Source organism: Oreochromis aureus, linkage group 14 (assembly GCF_013358895.1).
Source record: "Oreochromis aureus strain Israel breed Guangdong linkage group 14, ZZ_aureus, whole genome shotgun sequence".
In the NCBI taxonomy this organism is placed as follows: Eukaryota; Metazoa; Chordata; class Actinopteri; order Cichliformes; family Cichlidae; genus Oreochromis; species Oreochromis aureus.
The window spans coordinates 9,350,772-9,372,163 of NC_052955.1; the positions used below are offsets into that span (position 1 = coordinate 9,350,772).

The 21,392-nt window shown below is 38.5% G+C and overlaps 2 protein-coding genes across 8 annotated transcripts in view; one reads left to right on the forward strand and one right to left on the reverse strand.

Annotated features, from left to right (window-relative positions):
• Nucleotides 1-63: 63 nt before the first annotated feature.
• dclk1b (doublecortin-like kinase 1b) lies at nt 64-19,427 on the forward strand. Of its 3 annotated transcripts, XM_031727732.2 has the most exons (17): nt 64-767; nt 1,135-1,515; nt 1,749-2,095; nt 9,553-9,652; nt 11,113-11,229; nt 11,315-11,409; nt 12,347-12,434; nt 12,563-12,732; nt 13,076-13,195; nt 13,450-13,596; nt 14,126-14,259; nt 15,009-15,086; nt 15,214-15,310; nt 15,417-15,497; nt 15,595-15,708; nt 16,421-16,491; nt 17,033-17,229. In XM_031727732.2, exons 2-17 carry the CDS (start codon nt 1,155-1,157, stop codon nt 17,088-17,090), a joined length of 2,178 nt encoding a protein of 725 aa, XP_031583592.1. In that variant the 5' UTR covers nt 64-767; nt 1,135-1,154; the 3' UTR covers nt 17,091-17,229. The 3 variants fall into 3 exon arrangements, with proteins under 3 accessions (XP_031583592.1, XP_031583590.1, XP_031583593.1); XM_031727730.2 differs by lacking the exon at nt 16,421-16,491 and having other exon boundaries at nt 17,033-19,427; XM_031727733.2 differs by lacking the exons at nt 64-767; nt 1,135-1,515; nt 1,749-2,095; nt 16,421-16,491 and adding an exon at nt 3,638-3,655 and having other exon boundaries at nt 17,033-19,427.
• Nucleotides 19,428-19,584: 157 nt separating this feature from the next.
• Nucleotides 19,585-21,392, reverse strand: part of nbeab (neurobeachin b) — a 205,722-nt gene continuing 203,914 nt past the window's right edge. For 2 of the 5 annotated variants that reach the window (XM_039622706.1, XM_039622705.1), the window contains exon 58: nt 19,585-21,317. In XM_039622706.1, the coding sequence (XP_039478640.1) occupies nt 21,227-21,317 (91 nt within the window). In that variant the 3' untranslated portion in view covers nt 19,585-21,226. The remainder of the gene's footprint in view (nt 21,318-21,392) is intronic. The other 3 variants (XM_039622704.1, XM_039622708.1, XM_039622709.1) reach the window with 3 other exon arrangements.

A 21,392-nucleotide genomic window follows, 5' to 3' on the forward strand; every position in this document is an offset into this window, starting at 1 on the left:
AACACCTGTGTAAGCTACTCCCATTACACACAACTGCAGTGCATTATTACCGCCATACCTGTGCTGTCTACGTTGTTAGCGCATGCGTGAATTTTATTACTTATTTTCCAACGATAGTAACCGTTTAAACGAGCTAAAACACTCGCTAGAAGCTAAACTTACGGTTTAATTTGAGTTTTTTTTTAATTCAGTGCAAATGGTTGGTTAATTACTTAAAGAAACACTCATAGTAAGTTATTTCTTTATCCGTTTAGTTTTAAAATGTCTGTAAGATATAAGGTCGCTAAAGTTGGGAAAGTCAACATTTTATTGTTGCTTTGGTGAAATAAACCTGCAGGCGTACTACACCTGGAAGTTAAAATAAAACTTAGTTCGCAATCAGAAAAAAACTAACGGCTAAAACTTAACGAGAATTAGTAGTTTTTGATTCTAAGCATCCCTAATAGTGCTAAAGCAGGTCAACACGAACGCGCATTTTATTAATACGTGCGAGAACGCGCCCCGGCAGTAGCGTGCACGAGGATAGCTGACAGCAGAGCGGTCCGGTAAATCACTGCAATGGAAGAGGAGTAAGGGAGGGTGGAGGACACCGGCTACAGCCCTGCCTCCAGTGTGAGTACACAGCAGAGTAGACACACGGCAGGGAGGCAGAGCACCATCACAGGGCAACAAAGGGACGCATGGTTCATACAAGGTATCCAATAAATAAAAGATCTGAGACACGTTTCGCCTGGAAGCGTTTGATTACATCCGTCTTCACCTCAGAGGTAAGATTGCACAGAAACTAGAAGATCCTGCTGACTACCGTTTCCTTCCTTTTGTATTTTTAAGGTTTACCTTTCAATAAGCTTTTAGCCAGAATCCCACAAGAGACGGTTACTGTTCATATATTATCCACAGTAAATGCATGTGAATTGTATATATTTAAATTGAGATACTCCAGAGAACATGAAATGGGTGTGACATGTTACTTCATAATGTGTGTATGAGCAGCAGTTGCAGCATCAAGGCTTGTGCCAGTGCTGTAGCAGGATGTATAAGCCACTAGACTTAAAGGAAACCTAATTGGTGTAATATGTTATAAGTTAAAATGCTTATTAAGATTGCAAGCATGTTTTTCCTCATATTATTCAGTGTAATAGCACAGCACAGACATGGAGCTGGAACACTTTGATGAGCGGGACAAGGCTCAACGATACACCCGAAGGGGCTCGAGAGGGAATGGGCTCCCCAGTCCCACTCATAGCGCTCACTGCAGCCTGTACAGAACCAGGACACTGCAAGCACTAAGCTCAGAAAAGAAGGCCAAGAAGATCCGTTTCTACCGCAATGGAGACCGATACTTCAAGGGGATTGTGTATGCCATTTCTCAGGAGAGATTTAGGTCTCTCGAAGCACTCTTGGCTGACCTTACAAGATGTCTGTCAGATAATGTCAACTTACCCCAGGGAGTACGGACCATATACACGATTGATGGGTCAACAAGGATCACCAGCATGGACCAGCTGGAGGAAGGTGAGCATTGTTTCTAAACAGTTTTAAGCCTGCCTTAGATTGGGCTTATATTAAGTAAAACAGTTATTTAGTACAGTAAAATGTGATGGAAATGACACTAAAATGGGAGATAAAAACAAAAACTCTTAAATTCTTCTGCTCTGACACAACCTATACTTTTTTTTAATATCCTCTGTTTGTGTTAGCATTGCTAATGGGCTGAGAAAATCTGTCTTGTTTTTTTTTTCCTCCAGGAGAGAGCTATGTTTGTGCATCTATAGAGCCATACAAGAAGGTGGACTACACAAAGAATGTAAATCCTAACTGGTCAGTTGGTGCTAAGACTGCTGTGTCTGTCCGTGACCCTTCTTCCCTTGGTAGTGCCAAGGCTGGATCTCCAGAAACCAGGGAGAGCAAGGACTTCATCAGGCCCAAACTGGTGACGATTGTCCGCAGTGGAGTAAAACCTCGCAAGGCTGTACGGATCTTGCTCAACAAGAAGACTGCACACTCGTTTGAACAAGTCATGACCGACATCACAGATGCCATCAAGTTAGACTCTGGAGTCGTCAAAAGGCTTTATACCGTTGACGGGAAGGCGGTAGGTGTTAAATTGTTGTTCTTTTTGTTGTTTCTGCAGAGTTATTGGTTTGTTAATTTCAAAGACTTCTAGTACTAGCAACAGCATATTTCCAAGTGGGGTTCAAATAGGAAAACATTTACATTAGGTAGTGACTTTGGGAATCTCAGGCATCACCAAAAAGTTGCAAATATAATGGGATTTTATTTTCCCACAGTAAGCACGTTTGTCACTACAGCTAAAGGTGTTTATGTGACTTTCAGTGCTGTCCTTACTCAGAGGAAGCCTTAAGTATACGTCTCACAACTGTGCCATTCAGGACAAGTTACAGTGTCTGATGATCTTCTGTTTGTATTTACACAAGTGTGTTTGTGCTTGCCATCAGTGAAGCTATGTGCACATTCGTGTAACAAGCTGTGCTTTTGATACAGTAAATTTGAAAAGTTGAAAAGAAGAGATGTTATTTACCTTCACCCTATTTCAAACTAAAGCTCCTAACACCAAATGTTTTTATTTGAAAATCACGGACAAAGGCAAAGCAGGAAGAACAACCATACAGTAAGAGCCCGGTACCTACAAGAGTGCAATTGCTTTATCTTAAGCCTCTCCACCACTTAAACATGTAATTGGTCACAAGTGGGAAGGATGGAAGGATGCTTCTGTGGAAAAGAAGGCAGAGTAAAATGGGATCATGCCTCCTCAGCCCTTGTAAGTGGTTTTGGAGACAGGTATTCTGGTGCTGCCATGCTGAATTCCCATTTGTGGTGCTGTGTTACATCATAAGTTTGATTTTAGAACATTACAGTGAACCACACTTGGTAGACATTTGCAGGAGGCTTAAAAGATTTGGAGTTATGCATCTGACATCAGAGGCTGTGTGGTCTGTTCTTCAGTCTTGTCCCTGAGAATTGCTTCCTTACCCAACAAGAGAGCCCAGCAGGTTCAGAGTCATCTGGGAATATGTGTAAAATGTATTATGAGAAATAGGTTTCTAGGACTCCATCTCATATTCCTACTAACAGTAACACATTATTAAATGTATACTTACTAAGTGAGTTTGTACAAAACATGCAATTTGATCAGCGACTTGACACTTAATTATAAAGCTTCTTGTATTCTTGCTTCGACTATATGCTCTAAATACTCTGGACTGTTATTATTTATACATTGATAACTACACTGTATATGTAGACTAATTATATTAACCTTTGTTTGAAAATTATGGGAGTCATAAGTGACTATTTTTTTTTATGTAGGCTGACATGGCTGGACAGCATGTAAGTGCCACCTACACTAAGAACTGTCTAAACATTTCATAGAAATAGTTAGGTCACTCTGTATTAGTATCCCTCTGACCCCCCCCCCGCTGTGATGGTGTCTATGGTGAAATGGTTTCCTGAGCTGGTTGCTAAGGAACAGCCTCTGCGGCAGAGCGGTGCAGTACTGATGTCAGGACTGTAGGTGTATTGTGAAAAGGCTCACAGATGCAGTGCTCAGTCTGTCGGCCTTATTATTACACATGGCGGCAAGATGGAGCACATGGCTAAGGTGTAATCCCAGGAAAGCATCCTTTGTGTAATGGTATGTAGAAGGAACAGTTGGAGGATTTTTCACACTAACAAACAAATCTGCCTTCAGAAAATCCTCTGTTGTTTTAGGAATAGAGGTTTGTTTAGCAAAAAGCACAATGATACTGCAATATATTAAAAGTAGAATCCCACTCTATGGAAAAAGTAGGAAGTTCAGATGTATTTTTTATGGTCCTCTCACCGTCTCTAACTGCCTTTTGTATCTGCTTTTGGATTTTGTTAACTGTCTGTCCAATAATAAGCTGCTTGTGTGCTTGGCAGTGCCATCATTTCTCTGGTTTTGTGACTTTTTGCCCTGTTGTGCCACCAGATGGCCAAATAAACGCCCAATGGCATTAAGAGACCTGTTTTCACGGGTGTTTAACCTTTTGGTAAATGACCTGCTTTCTGGGGTGGGTTCTTAGACAGGCTTTTGCTGACAGTTTAAAAAAAAGAAAATAAAAGAAAAATGTGACAATTTATTTTTATATACATTGTTTTCCAGTAAGAATTAAGTACAGATTAAACTTAAACAGCCGTAATTGATTGTTATGCATTTCTTTTTCGAGTCTGCCGGTGAATTAGCAGTTGCATTCCTGTGATTTGTTGTTTTATACTTAGTTGTTTTTGACTCATGATTCATGGTTCTATTTGTGGATCAGCTTGGCGGGTGGCTGTGCTTGTTGACGCCTGTGATCCCACATACTGCTGAGTCACTCTGTAATGGTGGACTGCCATGCAATGTGTGTCTAAATACACACAGCCAAGTTAATGGCTGAAATCATTAAGGACTTAGCCACAGTAAAGGCACTCCAACATACTGTAATGCACAGAGAAAAGTGATGGAGAGATGCATGCTCCACAGATAAGTCCCACTGTTGTGGTCTTATCTATAGAGACATGGCCTGTTATGACCCCTGATATTATTTGTCAGATGGAGCAAAGAGCATTTCCAAGACTGAGTAGGTCTGAGGGGACTCGATCATGATGTTCCCATCCCTACTGAAATGGATGTGGCTCTGCACTGTAACTGTGTTATGCACAGTGCTAAGTTCTCTTCATGCTAAAGTCAACACTTCTTGTTCAAATAGATGTCAACAGCCATCCGAGGATAGTCTAGCTTCACATCAGTGCTTGAAAGCAGAGGCTTACGCCTCCTTTCTAAAGTTATGTATGAGAGGATGTGATTAAATGGTCCATTCATGCTTTGCCAATCAGATACACCGTGGATGTGGTTGGAAATTATGGTGCTCTGTGTACAAGAGAGCTGAAGCTCACATAATGTTTTTCTAATTCATTCCTTTAAGTTGACTTTGACTCTGCCATTTTCTGGTCTGGTCTGGATTTACCCACAATTAATCTCTTTGGTTTCTACTCATACCACAAATGTCACGTCTGCTCTGTGGATCCCGGCTGTAACTCCCATCTCACTGTCTTAGAAAAATGTCACTTTGTTTATTGATTCAATAAATAAAATGACTAAATGGTTTTAGTTGCTTTGCAGCCTTCTCAAATTCGATGTGCAAAAAGATGAACAAGATGGAAGAGTGTCTCACTTTCCTCCCACTTTCTGTAGTCTGGCTGTACAAAGCGTGCCACTTCATTTGGTAGATAAGATTTTTAGCTCATCCAGCCAAAGGACTGATGACCTCATGCCATAGCGAGGCAGCTGTCCATCCACAGTTAAAATTCACTACTCCTCCTCAAGTATTGGTCAGATTTTAGTGAAACCTGCACACAGCGATCACCTAATGGATCTTCATCCAAACTGTGCTCAAGGACATATTTATCATATTTACTGGTAATAAATTGTGAATTGTGATGGATTACATGCTGGATGAGCTTCGTCATTGCATTGTCCCTTCAACCTACCCGTTGCGCTTGGTGGAATTTTCTGTTTGTGGAATTCAAAAGAAACTTTACAGCATGTGAACATCCTGAGCTGTGTTAAGAAAATCTTTACAGTAACTTGTGTGTGATGTTGCAGTGAAACTATTCTTGAATATTTAAAAAGTTTAGGTGATAATAGTGATCATCTGTCTGTTATTAAATAGACTTTTCCACATACTCTCATTATACCAAAAATATTTGCAGGGCGTGCTTATTATCTTGGCTGGTTATTATAAATGTTTTTGGGGGTGTTTTTTGGTTTTGAAACACTTCTAAGAGCTAAGTGTAGAAACTTAGCTTCTCTCACTGTTTTTGGAACAGCCCCTGTTAAGTCGCTGCTGTTTCTGCAGCAGAACTGATTTGGGTATTTGTACAACCGACTGCATATAAAGGAAGCTCATGCAAAATAGAACAAGAACCATTTGCCAACTGGAGGTAAAGATGAGTCATGTTTCTTTCTGGCATGCTAAGTGACTGGCTCCTGCTTTCACTCTCACACTTCAGAGGAAGCTTTAGTGTCCTGGGAAGCTCCACCTGTGCATGCTTTGTTGTGTTACACAATTGTGTTCCTTTATGTGGTCTTTCCTATGGCTCAAATCAATAGGCTTCTATAGCATGCATATATCCATTGTTATTTATTTCTGGATTGAATGTCAGGAACAGCACTTGTGGAAATCATAGATAAAACCCTGGAAATCAATACTTCCCCAGGATGCTCCTGAATTGTGAAAAGTATGCGTGTGCTTTCTATGCGAATGGTAGGTTTAATGGAGCTGCTGTGTCACAGAGCCTGAAGGGAAAAAGTAATCAATATGAAGCATCACATTCACAGTTGCCTCTGTTATTTAGCTTCATCACAACTCGAGAATTCTAAATTCAAAGTACTTTGGTGGAACTACAGAACTCTGAAATAAGAGGTAACTTTTAGGCGCATTTTAAGAAATCATTGATCAACATTTGTCTCATGTTCTTTTATAAAGTTATCAATCTTTTGTATATTTAAGGTGAACACGATATTGAGAGTGCATATATCATTAATTGGATCTGTAAAAGGTTTTTAGCCCTTGGTAGGTATCATATTTTTAAACATTCAGACTCCACTATCTCACAGTAATAGTAATAATAGTTGTTATTGTTATGGTTATTATTATATTTATTGTTATGGTTATAATAATAATAATAATAATAATAATAATAATAATAATAAAATTATTATTGTTGTTGTTGTTATTATCATTATTATTTTACCTTTAACCTTTTCATTGTTTTTGATTCCAAGACAATTCACAGAGAGAGATTGGGATTAACAAGGTGGAGATTTGAATTCTTAACAACATCCTAACAATATGCTTAGTCATTCTCTCTAAATGAGTCTATGCTGCTTTTGTGTTATCTGCAGTTTGCACCATTAAGAGCTCCAGATAGGATCTGACAGTGGGTGTCAAAGTAACCTTCTCATTGTCTTAAACTAAGCTGTGATTTTTGTCTGGTCTCCTTGGTAACTGCTGTGCAGCTCCTCCCTGTGGGATTTCCTTTTAGGAGGAGGAGGGTGTAGAATTGGGGGTAGGGGACATCAGTGATGCAGAGAAACAGTTCTTATTTAGCAACCCCTCTCCTCACCCCCATGTGTTTGATATTCATTTTAACAATTTTTGACTGAATGACCTTTGAATGTTTTAGAGGTTCTCAGCAGGTTATTGGTATAGCCAGCCTGACTGTGTTCTGTTTTTTATTGTGATCTAAGATCAGTGCAGTGGAGACCAGAATATTGATCCATCAGAAAAAAGGTGATAACATGATGTGATAAGGTAATTCAGTAGTGGTGCTGATAGAGTAAAGCAAGCTGTCTATCTCACCTCTAAAATCTTTTTAGACTCCTGCTAAGCTTATAGTTCTTGATTAATGGATACCAACATTTGGCACATATTTTTAGCATTGAAAAACTCAATCTGCATATGTTGAACTTGTTCCTCACTGGACTACTTGAAATCAAAATGGGTCCAAATATCCAAATTGGTTATGCATATTTTGTTGACTAAAGTGTGTTTTCCCCATAATCTTGGCTTGAATTTGTTACAGTCTGTCATGTGTGGGTTTGAGTTTTTTAAAGAAAAGAAAAAGGGTGTGCTGGATTTTGCAAAAAAAAAAAGAAAAAAAAAGGAATGCAACATAATTGCTTTCCAATCTCAATTAGGTTATTGGAAGTTGTAATTTACTATAAAATTAGATTTAATGTAGCAAGTCGGTGTCTTGTTTTTTGTGTCGTTTGTTACTGTCCGTTTTCCCGTGTACATAAGAGAGCCATTTCCTTGGTCATCAAGGTCACAGTTCAGTTTATAGGTTGACAAGGAATGGGAGACAACAACAAAGAGGAATTTATGCACAAAATCACAAACAACGTAGCAGAATGTGTGTTTGTGTATATGAGTGTAGAAAGTTAGTAGTGTAAAGCATTTATGGATGGGTGTATTTTTAAACCAGAATAAACAAACCCAATGAGCCTGTCAGTCAGTAACAGGCTGCAGGAAGGAGGGAGCTTTCATCGATGAGCACACCATGCGTAGGCGTGGGTCATCCAGCTAACCCCAGTCCAATAGGGACATTGGAGAGGGGTTAGCAGGAGAAATCCTAGAGGTGATCACAGTGGCAAACATGCGGTTCTTAACAATATATGTGAAGTTGCACTAAGCATGCCTTTGTATTTTAACTGATATCTATAATACTACAGGTCAGTTAAACAAGAAGGATTAAAGGCTGAACCTTATGGAGAGGAAATTAAAACTGAAGCTCTACTTTCTCTTGCACACTCTTATTAGCCGAAGAGTCATCTGTGTCTATCTTTATTTATTCATGAGACTGCTATATAACCTTTGAGATAGACTTTTGTATAAATGCAAACACCAGCATCCACCTAGCCATACAGTTGTTGTTTATAGAAAAGCAGAAATGATTATAATTCACTCTCTGTTGTTATTACAGTGATGGGTACTTGGTTACTATGTTATTTTATCCAAAGTTTGCTTAAACTAAGTAAAGTACATTGTGGAAATGCTTCTTTTTCAGAAACAGCCTGACCACTGTGTGTTGTTGCGACTGGATCTCTGAATAAATAGCTACTGTTGAAGAGTTTCTAACATGATTTTACAAAATATAATCTGCAATAACAGAGGGCAATTAACTTAATCTCCCACCAGAGATGATGACAATTTAATGACAGACAGACACCATTGTTGTGGTCTCCACTGAATAAAATCTAGCAGGTTTAAAAGGAGCTTTTCTTTTCTTAATGGTTACCCTGAAGACATTAAAGTGCTGCTGGGCTGTTACAAGAGTAGAAAGAGGTAAATTCTATCACTCATGTGCTACACATGCTGTACCATTAATTTTTTCCTTTGTGCTTAGGTCACAATAAGCATTTATTCAAACTTGGCATCCTTAAATCCAGCATCATAATCAATAAAGTACAGTAGATCTTTCTTTACTAGCACATATTTTATATACTCTATTTAACATGATTAGCCACATGTTATAAATCCTATTCAAGTTTAAAAGCCATTATACACCATTTGCTGTATACGAACAAACTGCTAATCCTTTGCACAAATACATGCAAACTGCAGACAGAAGGAATGTTGCCAGGGTTCAGACCTACATACCTTTTGCTGTGAGACTGCAGTGCCAATCACTCGCAACCTGAATTTTAATGACATTTTTGTTCAATATGTTTAGTACTAGATCCTACACTTAGCATGGATGTGTCATGTTGCTATGATATCTTACACTGACACACTGAATCTCATTTGCCTCAGATTGAAAAACCAAGCAGAAGAAATAGCAATATACACATTTTTACTTGGTTTACATGTCTCTGCTGGAAAAAAAATGCTTTGTCTGTTATAGTATGTATACAATATTTAAAGATGTTAACACATCTTATTTCCAGATTATGTATAGTATCACTTGAGAGTGAACACATTTCAGACTTATTGGACTACAGCTGACAGACATCATTTTTCTCAGGTCACCTCCCTTCAGGACTTTTTTGGGGAAGATGATATATTCATTGCTTGTGGCCCCGAAAAGTTCCGCTATCAAGACGACTTCAACTTGGATGAAAGTGGTAAGTGTAGTTATGAGGCTTCTACCAATTTCCCGTGTTTTATGTTGTTCACCTTATGTTGCTGTGCAGTCATTTGAAAAACACGTGAACCCTATATTTAATAGTAATACTAAATATAATATTGACAGTTGATGATGACGATGATGATGATGATTACATGATTTTCAAATGAGAAAAAAAATCTATATTTTTGTGAAATGTGCTTTTAATGAAAGAAAGAAATTAAATAAATGTGCATCATGAGCATGCCCACCACTCTATTGCATCACCTCTTTCTCTAGCTCTGAAGGAGGATTTCACATTTTTCCTGTTCAAGATAAAAACTTCAGCTGCTTCACAGTTTGAAGTCTCCCGCCTGATATTTTTCATTTAATTATGCATAAAATATTTTAACATGTAACATATCTAGACTTCAAGCAGGACAGTCTGCAACATGGACTCTTCTCTACAAACCACAAAGAATTGCCTTGCTAAAATAGGCAACGCTTTTTTGGGAAAAAAAGGAAATAAATATATTTTCTGGATGGTAGTATGCTGTACACTGCTCCAAAACCTGTGCTTACTGGACCGATGTAGTGAATCTTTGTCCTGCATAAAGATTTGGCACATGCTGTGGATGCCTTTCTGTACCACTGCTTACAGAAAGTATCTTCCAGAGACTTGCAGCTGGTTTGAGAGTATCGTCCTATCCTCAGCACAAAAAGGTTTACCAGCTCTTCAGATAAATTAGCACCCGTCCTCCACCCCTCATGCACCCGAATCAAAGTGGTGTATGGTGTCTTGTACTCATCCAGCCACAGACCAAGAATCTGTTCATTTGGTCATAAAATTTTTCTTTGTTTCAAATTGTATGATAATGATATAAATGAGATCTACATTAGTTACAGTGCGTGCTTGTTGGTAGGCAGTTGATGTCGTCACTTGGTTTATACTGATAGGCCCAAGAAAAGAGGAAAAAAAAGAGAACAGTTGTAATAATAAGGGATGGCTGTAGTTCAGATTGTAACCCCAAGATGCTCACTGATGCATCCATCAGAGTGTCAGTGGTAGATAGAAAGCACTTAAGCATAGAAAAAGTGCTTGTGTGAATGGGTGTGAATAGGTGAACGCAACACATTGTGTAAAGCACTTTGCGTACTCAGGTAGAGAAGAAAAGCACAATATAAGAACCAGTCCATTTACCATTTAATAATGCCAGAGAAGCCGAAAGAAAGACAAAAGGTCAGTATGCCACACATAAAGCTGATCATTTATTACTCTGGCATAATGATGCTGCAACAGTCCACACCTTGCAGATATTGCAGATATTTTGCATCCACTTTATTGTGTAATATTTCATTTGATTGTATTTGATGGTTTGGGCCCCAGGAAGACTAGTAACCACTGTTGTGGAAGATAATGGGGTTCCTTATAAATAAACAAATAAACCTTTTATTTTTCTTGTTTTTATTTCTTTGCAGAATGCAGGGTAACAAAGTCTGCATCATATGGGCGGCTGCCCTCAGTACATGGTCGCTCTTCCCCAAGAAGTGGTGGAATGCCCCGCAGGAGCAAGTCTCCCTCATCTGCCGGTTCAGGTAAGAGTGTGCATGTGATCTGTCCTTTCACATCTTGTGAACTTGGTTTATGCTACAGTATTTAATCTTTATCTTATCCTAAAAGCTAATGGCACTGCAGGCAGTCAGCTGTCCACACCTCGTTCTGGAAAGTCTCCAAGCCCCTCTCCAACCAGTCCAGCTAGCCTCAGAAGACGACAGGTAAAATAACAAAAATGAAATAATGAAGTAATGATTTGTGTTGTGCCAAGGTTGAAGAATTTAAGAAGTTTTTCATTTAATTAGGCAGAACTTTAAGTGCTTCAACAGGTATTGCACTGACATGGAACAGAACAAAAGCGTTGAGCTTTACTGATGGAAATGATTTGTAGAAGTTTATCACCATCCTTGTAGTTCAAAGAAAATGTGTGAGTCTTACTACCTATTAACCTAACAACTTAATTACTTTGTGTTGCAGTTATGTTAATGGAAATAAATTTCATACCCCATTAAAGCCTGCATTTGTATCATTATAAAGATTTATCTGGGAAATGGGGAAAAAATCCAAAATGCTTAAGTGAGCTTAAATCCTGTGGAGAAAACTCTGACATGAACTCAGGGAACCCTTGTCACAATGAAGCAATTAAGAGATTAAACAAACACGCTAGTAAATTAAAAGCTCACGTAATTAATGCTGCTGGCTAACTAGCAACTTTTCAGCAACTTGTGAATGAAACATAATCTGTACTGAAGCAGCAGCATTTTGCGTTGATTATGACATATCTGATCATGGATGAGGAGAGTGCACAGTCTCTCATTTCTCATTTAAAATCCAGGTATCAGTGATACCGGTGTCCCTTATTCATAATTCTGGTTCAGGTAGGTATTGTTACTGTCGTGAAGTTTTTGCATGTCATTTTCTGTCTGTCCAGAATCACTTGGTAGTCTTTGCGCTGGTAAAAAGGTTTGTGTAAGGTTTCACCATGCTTGGTTCATTGCTATCTACATGCTCAAGGCTAGCAGAGTGGAACAAACAAGCTCTGTGTAATCTGGCTGTAATCACATTTTTACAAGCTTTCCTCCCCTCTGAAATTTGTGTAAGACAAGTACGTCTGTTTATCTTTTTATTCTCACTCCATAGCTGTCTCTTCTTTTTCAGGGATCTCAACACAGTGGTTCTTCACTCTCCTTGGCATCTACCAAAGTATGCAGCTCAATGGATGAAGGAGATGGGCCGAGCAGCGAAGGTCAGAAATGGGACGAGACATAAACTAACTTTAAACAAACAAACAAGAAACAGTTTGCAAACAACATTTAAACTACTATATAATGCTTTACCTATTATAGAGTGTATTTTATTTTATTTTTTTCACAGCTGAGCCAATGGATGAGTACTCTTCAGTCCCTGCCTCCATAGCAGAGAGGTACAAAGTGGGGAGGACTTTAGGGGACGGAAACTTTGCTGTGGTCCGAGAGTGTGTGGAGAGATCCACTGGAAGGGAGTATGCGCTCAAGATCATCAGCAAAGATAAGTGCAGGGGAAAGGTGAGCCTGCTCTGCACCTGCTCAATTCAGCTTTTACACCATCAAATTCCTAATGTTCGTAAAGTTGAAGTTCAGCTGCTGCTGAGTCATTTTTTTTAACTCATTGGTGAGCAGGGGTTGCTATGTCGCTGGAATCAAAAATATTTGGTTCTAGTTGTTTTGGGGGTTTTTTGTTGTTGTTGTTTTTTGTTTAAATCACAGCATCAAATTATCCTAGTTTACAGAGTTCTCTTTTAAAAACTGTTTTCTCTTTTTTTTTTCTCTAAAATTACAAAACAAATCCCACATATTGTGTATAAAGTATTCTGGCTACAGTGTACAGATTGTTTTTTTTGTCACCCAGGAGCACATGATACAGAGTGAAGTATCAATCCTTCGGCGTGTGAAACATCCCAACATAGTTCTTTTGATTGAGGAAATGGACACCCAAAACGAGCTCTATCTTGTAATGGAGTTAGTTAAGGTACTGATTTAAAAAAAAAAAAAAAAAAAAAATTTTACGAAGAAATCGAAACCTTCGATGTCACAAGATATAATTCAAATAAGTTATCAAAAACATTTCATATGTAATGCATTCTTTTTGCTGTTATAGACTGGTTTATAGTTGAATTGATTAACTTCAGTTAAAAGGAACATTTTATCAACCATTTATCTGCGTCAGACTGTTATAAATTTAGCAACTGGGCCTCTTTCACATTTCAAACACTCTTTCTCCAGGGGGGTGATCTCTTTGATGCCATTACATCTTCTAACAAATACACTGAGCGCGATGCCAGTTCTATGCTGTTCAACCTGGCAAGTGCTATCAAGTACCTGCACAGTCTCAATATTGTCCACAGGGACATAAAACCAGAAAATCTGTTGGTAAGTACGACTCTGCACAGAGCGTCTGTATGGGTGGGGAATCACTTTGCATTGTAAAATATCCAATTTCCCTATTAGCCCCGTTTCCATGTCATTGTTTTTTCCTCACAATCTGTAAATGTATATACATAACAGCTTGGATTTAAAACGACCAATAATAAATGGTGCATAGATAAATAAGTAAATTAAATTACACAGTTCTTTGGTAATTTAACGATGATCAAATATACTCAAATTTCTTCTCTAGACCAAAAATAATTGTTGGTCTTAAAACTACACATTCACTTTTTTAGTATTACTGCTTGCTGCATAAGATTCCTTTCATGATCCAACCAAAAGTCAGTTTTCTGTGCAGACCATCCGTGTTTGCAGTCACTGGATTTTTTTGTAATTCATTTTCTCTGAAATCACTGCACTAATAAAAAAAAATTTGGTTCAATAATGAAATCAAATTTTTACTCATCAGATTGACTATTGGTGACCTTTTCATCCAGTATTTCCCACTGTCCCTTTTCTGTATCTTGTCCAGGTATACGAGCACAATGATGGGAGTAAATCTCTGAAGTTAGGAGACTTTGGCTTGGCTACTGTTGTCAACGGGCCCCTTTATACTGTGTGTGGCACACCCACCTATGTAGCACCAGAGATTGTTGCTGAAATGGGGTGAGTCAGTAATTACATTATCCATTCCAGTCATCTGCAGCACCATTATCAAGACCATAAAAAAATGCTAGAGTGTTCTCCAAAAGTTGATTCTGTTCATCTGGACGTAGCGTTCAATGAGTAACATTCACAGAGTGTTGGGGAATGGCTGCAATCACAGCACTGTAAGATGGCGAAAGATGTACCCTTAGGCCCCCTCCTCGATTTCAATGATGAGGATGTACACATCCTGGACAGGGAGGAACGCTGGTTTGAGCGCGGAGTCAAGGAACCCATTTACGTGAAAAGGGAAAGACCATTTCTGAATCGAGGAGGGGGCCTAAGGGTACATCTTTCGCCATCTTACAATGCTGTGATTGCAGCCATTCCCCAACTCTCTGTGAATGGTACTCATGGTTATTGATCAGTGGTCTTTGATTAGTGGTTGTTGATCAATGGTCATGAGAATTTGCATAATTTTGATGAAGGAACTGACCTCACAGCCCATTGTTCCTTCAGTGGTGCTAGTTTCAGTCATTATGCAAATGTACTGTTTATAAGATTGGGGAATCCTGCAGTCAGCTGAGACTGAAGAAGTCACTTGGATGAGTGACGAAACGTTTCTCACACTGAAAATGCTACGTCCAGATGAACAGAATCAACTTTTGGAGATTTACTTACCTGGATGATTGAGCATGCATCAAGATGCAAGAGTGTTGTTTTTCTGTGTCAAGTGTCCTTTATGTGTTGTGTTCATATTCATATTATAGATATGGACTAAAGGTTGACATTTGGGCAGCAGGTGTCATCACTTACATACTGCTGTGTGGATTCCCTCCCTTCCATGGGTATGTGCTCCTGTATTTGGAGGTTTACTTTAAGCGTTACACTTTATTTCCATACATTTTTAAGGTGTCGCAGGTAGACTAATAGTGCCTATAGACCAACTTAGCTTTATAATTTAACTGTATACAGGAGTGGTGAAGATCAGGAGGCGCTTTTTGAACAGATTTTGAGGGGCCAGCTTGAATTTCCTGCACCACACTGGGACAATGTGTCAGACTCAGCCAAGGTTTGTGTCTGAAAGTGGTCCTGCTGTGATCACGAGCCATATGAAACACCCCAGACACCCTCAGTATGTTATTATGAATTCTTGTGGCTAACAAATCTCTGTTTAGGCTCTGATCACTGGGATGCTGCAGGTAGCAGTGGATAAGAGATATACAGCTGTACAAGTCCTTGATCACCCGTGGGTCAATGTAAGTGTGAAGTCAGTCCTTTCGCCCGCATCTGCATCGATACCAGTGACGTTGAGAAAAGTAGAGTTGCTGAAGTATGGCTCTTTATATTTATCAGGATGATGGTGTGTCAAAGAAAGAACACCAGCTGCCAGTGGCTGGGAAGATCAGGAAGCACTTTAACACCAGAGTCAAGGTCAACAGCACTACAGCTGGAGTGTCCGTGATCACAGTAAGCACTGCTCTGCACTCTCCACACTGACACTGCATGTCGGTGTGCAATGGTAGATTACATTTGGGCTTTCTGCTTATTAGCATGCTTTGGCAATGAAGGACTTTTCAGCTTTGAGCCATAATGTGCCTCATACAACACACATGCAGAAGCTTTTTATTTTTATGCCTTGGATGTCATTTTAAGTTGGAACTAAAATTGCTGCTTTTGTAAAACAGGTAAACAATTGTTCTTTGATGTTTTTAAATCTGCAAACTCCCTGCTTTTTTCTGTCAGTCATCACTTCATCCATCTGCATCTTACTGCTAGATTTTCCTTTGTTTGCTCTGCCCTCTCATCCCACTTTTAGCTGGACTGTCAGCACTTATGTTAGAAAAGCTTAGAAATAACATAGTTGACCATTATGAGGTTTTAGGAGATAATATTTTAATTTGAAATAGTTACAAATACAAGCTGGATTTGAAAGATAAATAACTTATTTTCAAAGTGAGCACTGTTATTAAGGAGGATCTGCATTGCTCTACATTTCCTGTATATAGTCTTTTATTTGTTTACTTATTTTGAAACCACTTGTCAGTTGACAGTGACATGACATCTATCTGCGAGTATCTTATCAATAATAACAGGAGTGTAGAGATGTGTTCCTAATCCGGTAAGTGATGCTTTGAGTTCATAGTGATCCTCTGAGTTGCGCTCATCTCTCTCTGCTCAGCTGGACCAGGACTTAACCATCAAGAAGTCAGGGTCTTTGGACCGCTACCAGCATCCTTTGTACTGGATAAGGTATGACAAAGCATAGTGCTTAAATAAAGTGAGTGCTTTCATGGCAAAGTGCTGGCAGTCTCCATTTCCCATCTCCCTAGGGTTTGACATATTGCCCATCAGTGGATCCCTTTTCATGCCTCATCATATCCTTCACTTTATCACCTTACATCATCTCATTTGAGCTGTGGGAGGTAGCTGCACAGTTTTCCTTGCCATCTACTCATTTTGCATTTAAAAAGGTTGTTTGAGAGTTTGTTATAAACTGTGCTACTTCATTTTTATTTTCCAAGATGAAAACATTTTTTTCCTTTCTAGAAGTGTTGGCAACAACATAAAAAAGTGGTGGATTTTATTGCCTCTTCTTGCCTTAGAGAAGATGAAGTCATATTTTTTTTCACATAGAGAAAACTTGCAAGGCAAATGCAGCTTTTCACATACAAGTGCATGATGACACTGGCTCATCTAAAATGTACCTCATGCCTCAGTGAGTGGATGCCAATCCTCATTGATCTGGCTCTCTAGATACGCTAACAATTGCTGCTGTGTCACCCTCTCTCAGACCACGCCACTTGATAAAGAGAAGCAAATTTTCCGACGAAGACGCCACCAGGATGTAAAGGCCCACCTCCCTCATGGTATCCGTGCCAGCCCCTCCCACGGCGCAAACCGTGGCCTTTCCCCTGCTGAGGTCACCTCAGAGTCCGAAGACTATTCTCCAAGTTCGGCTGACACTGTCCGTTCACCCACTTCTCCATTCTAAAAGCCTTCCTGGAGTGACAGCGCCATCCACTCCTCTGTGGAAAAAGAGGCAGAGGGTTTGATGGGTGTAGTCTGTTGACTTGAGCTTTCATAGACTGAATAATTACCCTTACCTGTTTTATCCCCCCCCCCTCCAAAGTCATGTTACCTTTTTTTCAATTCTTGAATGCATTTAAGAGATAAGTCTAGTCTGGATCAAACACCCCTTATAAGCTTACAATGATGTCTTAAGAGGCTTATTGCTTATTACAGGTTTATATTTTTATGCCCAAGTTCAAATGGCACATCTTTGTATCATTTAAAATTCAAAATATTCTAATAATGCAGCCTCTCAGTTCACCCAGTAAAACCTCTATTTGTAACAGGCTGTATTTGCTAATGTCTCTTCAAGGCCGTCCTCCCAATGAGCTCACTCTGTCCTAATTGGCTAACTTCCAGAGGTTGGGTTCCCCTCTGCACAGACTTTAGCTGGCTCTTGGGCTCCAGAGCTATGAAAACAAACATCAGTAGTCAGGTTTCAGTATTTTTCTATTTCCCCTAAATGTAAACTTTGCAAATCTGCATTTTTGAGCCTAAACAACTCACTGAAGAATTTTTCCAACAAAGGAAGACGAATAGACATCCACTAACATTGAATGCTGATTATTTTTATTTTTTAAAAAAGCTTTTTTGTGTTGGCTTCCGTGGTAATTATATTAATTATATAAATTACAGAAAATCACAAGATGCATGTTGTTTCCCCTTCCCTTCCAAAAAGCCCTATCAAGCAGCAAGGACTGGTTCATTGTAGTACTTTGGAGCCCTCTGCTGGTTAATATTGTATCCTACAGGAAGTAAGGCTTTTTGAAACCAACACCTTAGCCTCTAAATATTAAATTACATTCAGTACATGATCGGTACATATCTGATTTCAGCTTGTTAATATTAACAGTATCGGCCAACCTTCTGTACTGTAAGGCAAACAGTAAATGTGCTGTAGCACTTAAAGTTGTGGTGCATAAACCATTGACACATTATTTGAAAGGACTTCAGACATGCTGCCACATAAGTATTTCCTGGACCTAACAGAATGAGGACAATTCTTGACTTGCCACATAGTAGTTTCTCAAAGAGAAGATGGGCCACTGACATTTAACTGATGGTTTAGCTTACCTGTGTGCTCGAGGATGATTACTGAAATGGTTCTGTTACACATCTGTGAGAGTGATTGTAATTCACTTGTGGTGCATATGAATGTCAATGCTGTAGTTGGTAATAGGTGCATATTTTAAGGCCTTGCCTTGACACATATAGATTTAAGTGCAATTAGGTATACTGCGCTCTTGGGCAGTATACCTATCAAATGCTGTGTGTCCTTTGTAATGCTTGCATATTTGAGAATGTGCTGCTGGGATTATTGGAATGTGAAACACTTCCCTATCACACGAGGGTAACTGGTGCAACATGGTTGATTTTCACACACTGAAATAAGAACCAAGTTAAATAATAGTAAATACAACAGTGCTTCCAGTAAAATCCATAATTTTAATATTTCTCTTCAGTAGATCATTAAATTTGTTGAATGTTTCTTTCAATGATCACATCAAATATGACTGAGCAATTTTAGGTCAGTAGACTTTCTGTGCTTTATGTCCAATTACTTCATGCATCGGTTCACAGGGGACAAAATATTCATTATGACTGTCCTCTTTCCTTTTTCATAAACTGTAATATGCATGTGTGCTGATATGCATCCCAAATCAGTTGTTCTGGTCTTCTACTGTTTAACATACGCCTGACAGATATAAAACCATTCCTTTTATCATTATACGTGTTGTCTAGATGAATGAACTTTGGTAAAGGCAGACTGTAGTCATACACAGCTAAGATTTGTATATACTTAGTTTAACAGCAGTGTAACTTCACAAGACTGACTTTGTTGTAAAAAGGGCTTTTATGTTTTTCGATTGAAGGGATCAAACCCAAAAAGCACAAAAGCAAATTGTGAGTTTTGCGGAATGTGCTGAATCTGGAGAATAAAACAGTTGTGTTGTGTTTACCCATATTCCATAAATGTAAGGATGCTGTACAACAATCTGAATGAGAACAAAAACAAAAAAAAAGGGAAAAAATATTGCCGTGGTTAAAAAGCAAACTTCCAACAATGTACTCTGCACAGAAACCAAACCTGAGAATAAAATGGATTTAATTTGTGAGTCAGTGACTTTTTCAAACACCAGATGGCAATATGACCAAACACCACATAAATTCCACCTCCAGCTACTTATAACATTTACTGCACTACTGTTATAAACACCTTATTGTGGAATCGCATACATGAGTAAAATCTCAAGAATTACTCTTGAGCTGATTGCAGTGTATGCAATTAATTTTATTAAAAGCAACATTAAAAAAAAAGAAATTCAGCATACAGTTGCCAGTTTTGCCCTAATTGCTTCAGCTCCAGACACGTCCTCCTGGAACATCTGCAGAATCATTTTACTGTGTACTGATTGAAATAAAAATGAACTGCTTCATTCGGATATATTGTTAATGATATGACATTTTTATTCACAATAATGGCAAGATTTTCACAAGAAAGAAAAACCAGAGCCTTCAGGATTTTAAAACATGCAAAATATTCAGCTTTGGGTAGGTTTATGTCTTGTAGCACCTGTTTTTTAAATAATAAAAAAAAAACGCTAACTCCATCAGTTTGCATATTTTTGTTCATTTAAATTGACAGCTCATGGAAATCAACTTCTCCTTGCTTCAGTTAAATCCAGACTCAATAGCTTTCATATCACCAAAAATAGACCATACTCATATTTATACTACTGTCCTCTTCATTAATATATCATTTTGTTACACAGCTGAATACCTCTCATTGACCTATTTGTCAAACATGTCATAATATTGCTTTCAGAGCATGGAGTTATGGAGGAGAGAAAATTTATTGCAAAAGAAGAAAAACTTTAAAAAAAAAAAAGTGATATACACAAAGAACAGTATAAATGTTTGCAGTGCCAGAAATTGTAGAATGTCTTTAAAAATGGCACTTTCAGCTTTACCATAAATACGTTGACAATCATTAGACAATCCAACAAATCTGATAATTTAATCCTTCGATGAGGTTTTTTGGAAGAAACAATGTCTAAAAATAAATGTATGTTCCACATGACAAACTTGAATCGGTATACAATCTTTTAATATTTTCCATTAATAAACAATATAGTCTCCGATTTAAAATAAATATGGAAATATCCATATTTATGACATGGTCATAAACGGTTTTCACAAAAGACTCACACTGAATTTCCATATAGACATTCAAACACAACAAATTAACAGTAAACATTGTCTTTTCACATACACATACACTTAACCACTGTTAACGATAAGCAAAAAAGGGTCGTATACATGGAACTAACCAACTAATATCTGAAGAGCAATGAAAATATTTGCAACATTTATACATGGCTTGATGGAACATGGTGGGTAGTCTAACAGCATTTAGATCTTTGTAAGTCTTTATAAGGAAGAAACACTTTAGACTGTCCTTTTTTTTTTACAGGTTGAGCTTTTTTTTTTTTTTCTTAGAAAAATGTTCCAAGTATCTGCCATACAAATGTTGTATAAATGTTCCTCATTTTGTTTCGCGTTTTCACAGTTGAAACAGGAACATTAAGTATGTTTTAATAACTTAACTGTGTAATTTCGTTAATTAGAGTTGATTTCAGTCTCCTCTTATCCAGAACAGCAGACCTGCTTGACTCATTTGGGTAAATACTTCAGCTGGTGCTCAGGTGAAAACCAACAAACTGGCTCCAGATTGTTTAGCAGCAGACATGTGTTCGCCTCAGAGGCCAGATGAACATATGCAAGAACACACAGTCCTTCATTGTGCTGATGCCCCCAGCATCTTGGATTCTCTGCAGCACAACTCGGTCACTGGTTGATAGGTTTCCCTCTTAATTCTCAACACTAGCCTCCTGCTGCACGTGTCCACCTCACGTCAGTACCTGTTTTGATGCTCGTAGTGCCAGCGGTTGAAATCTATGTTAAATGCCACAATGCTGCCAGAGGCCATGCCGGTGATCAAAGTCCTAAAAGGCAACAAAACAAGGAATAAATACCATATATGATATTCCAATGTTAGAAAACTATTGGAAAATGTAAAT

Excerpts from the sequence above, each read along its gene's own strand:
- dclk1b (XM_031727730.2), top strand. The coding sequence starts at position 1,155 with ATGGAGCTGGAACACTTTGATGAGCGGGACAAGGCTCAACGATACACC. Across the intron at positions 11,410-12,346 it reads CTAGCCTCAGAAGACGACAG|GGATCTCAACACAGTGGTTC; the intron begins GTAAAATAACAA and ends CTTCTTTTTCAG. Across the intron at positions 14,260-15,008 it reads GAGATTGTTGCTGAAATGGG|ATATGGACTAAAGGTTGACA; the intron begins GTGAGTCAGTAA and ends TTCATATTATAG.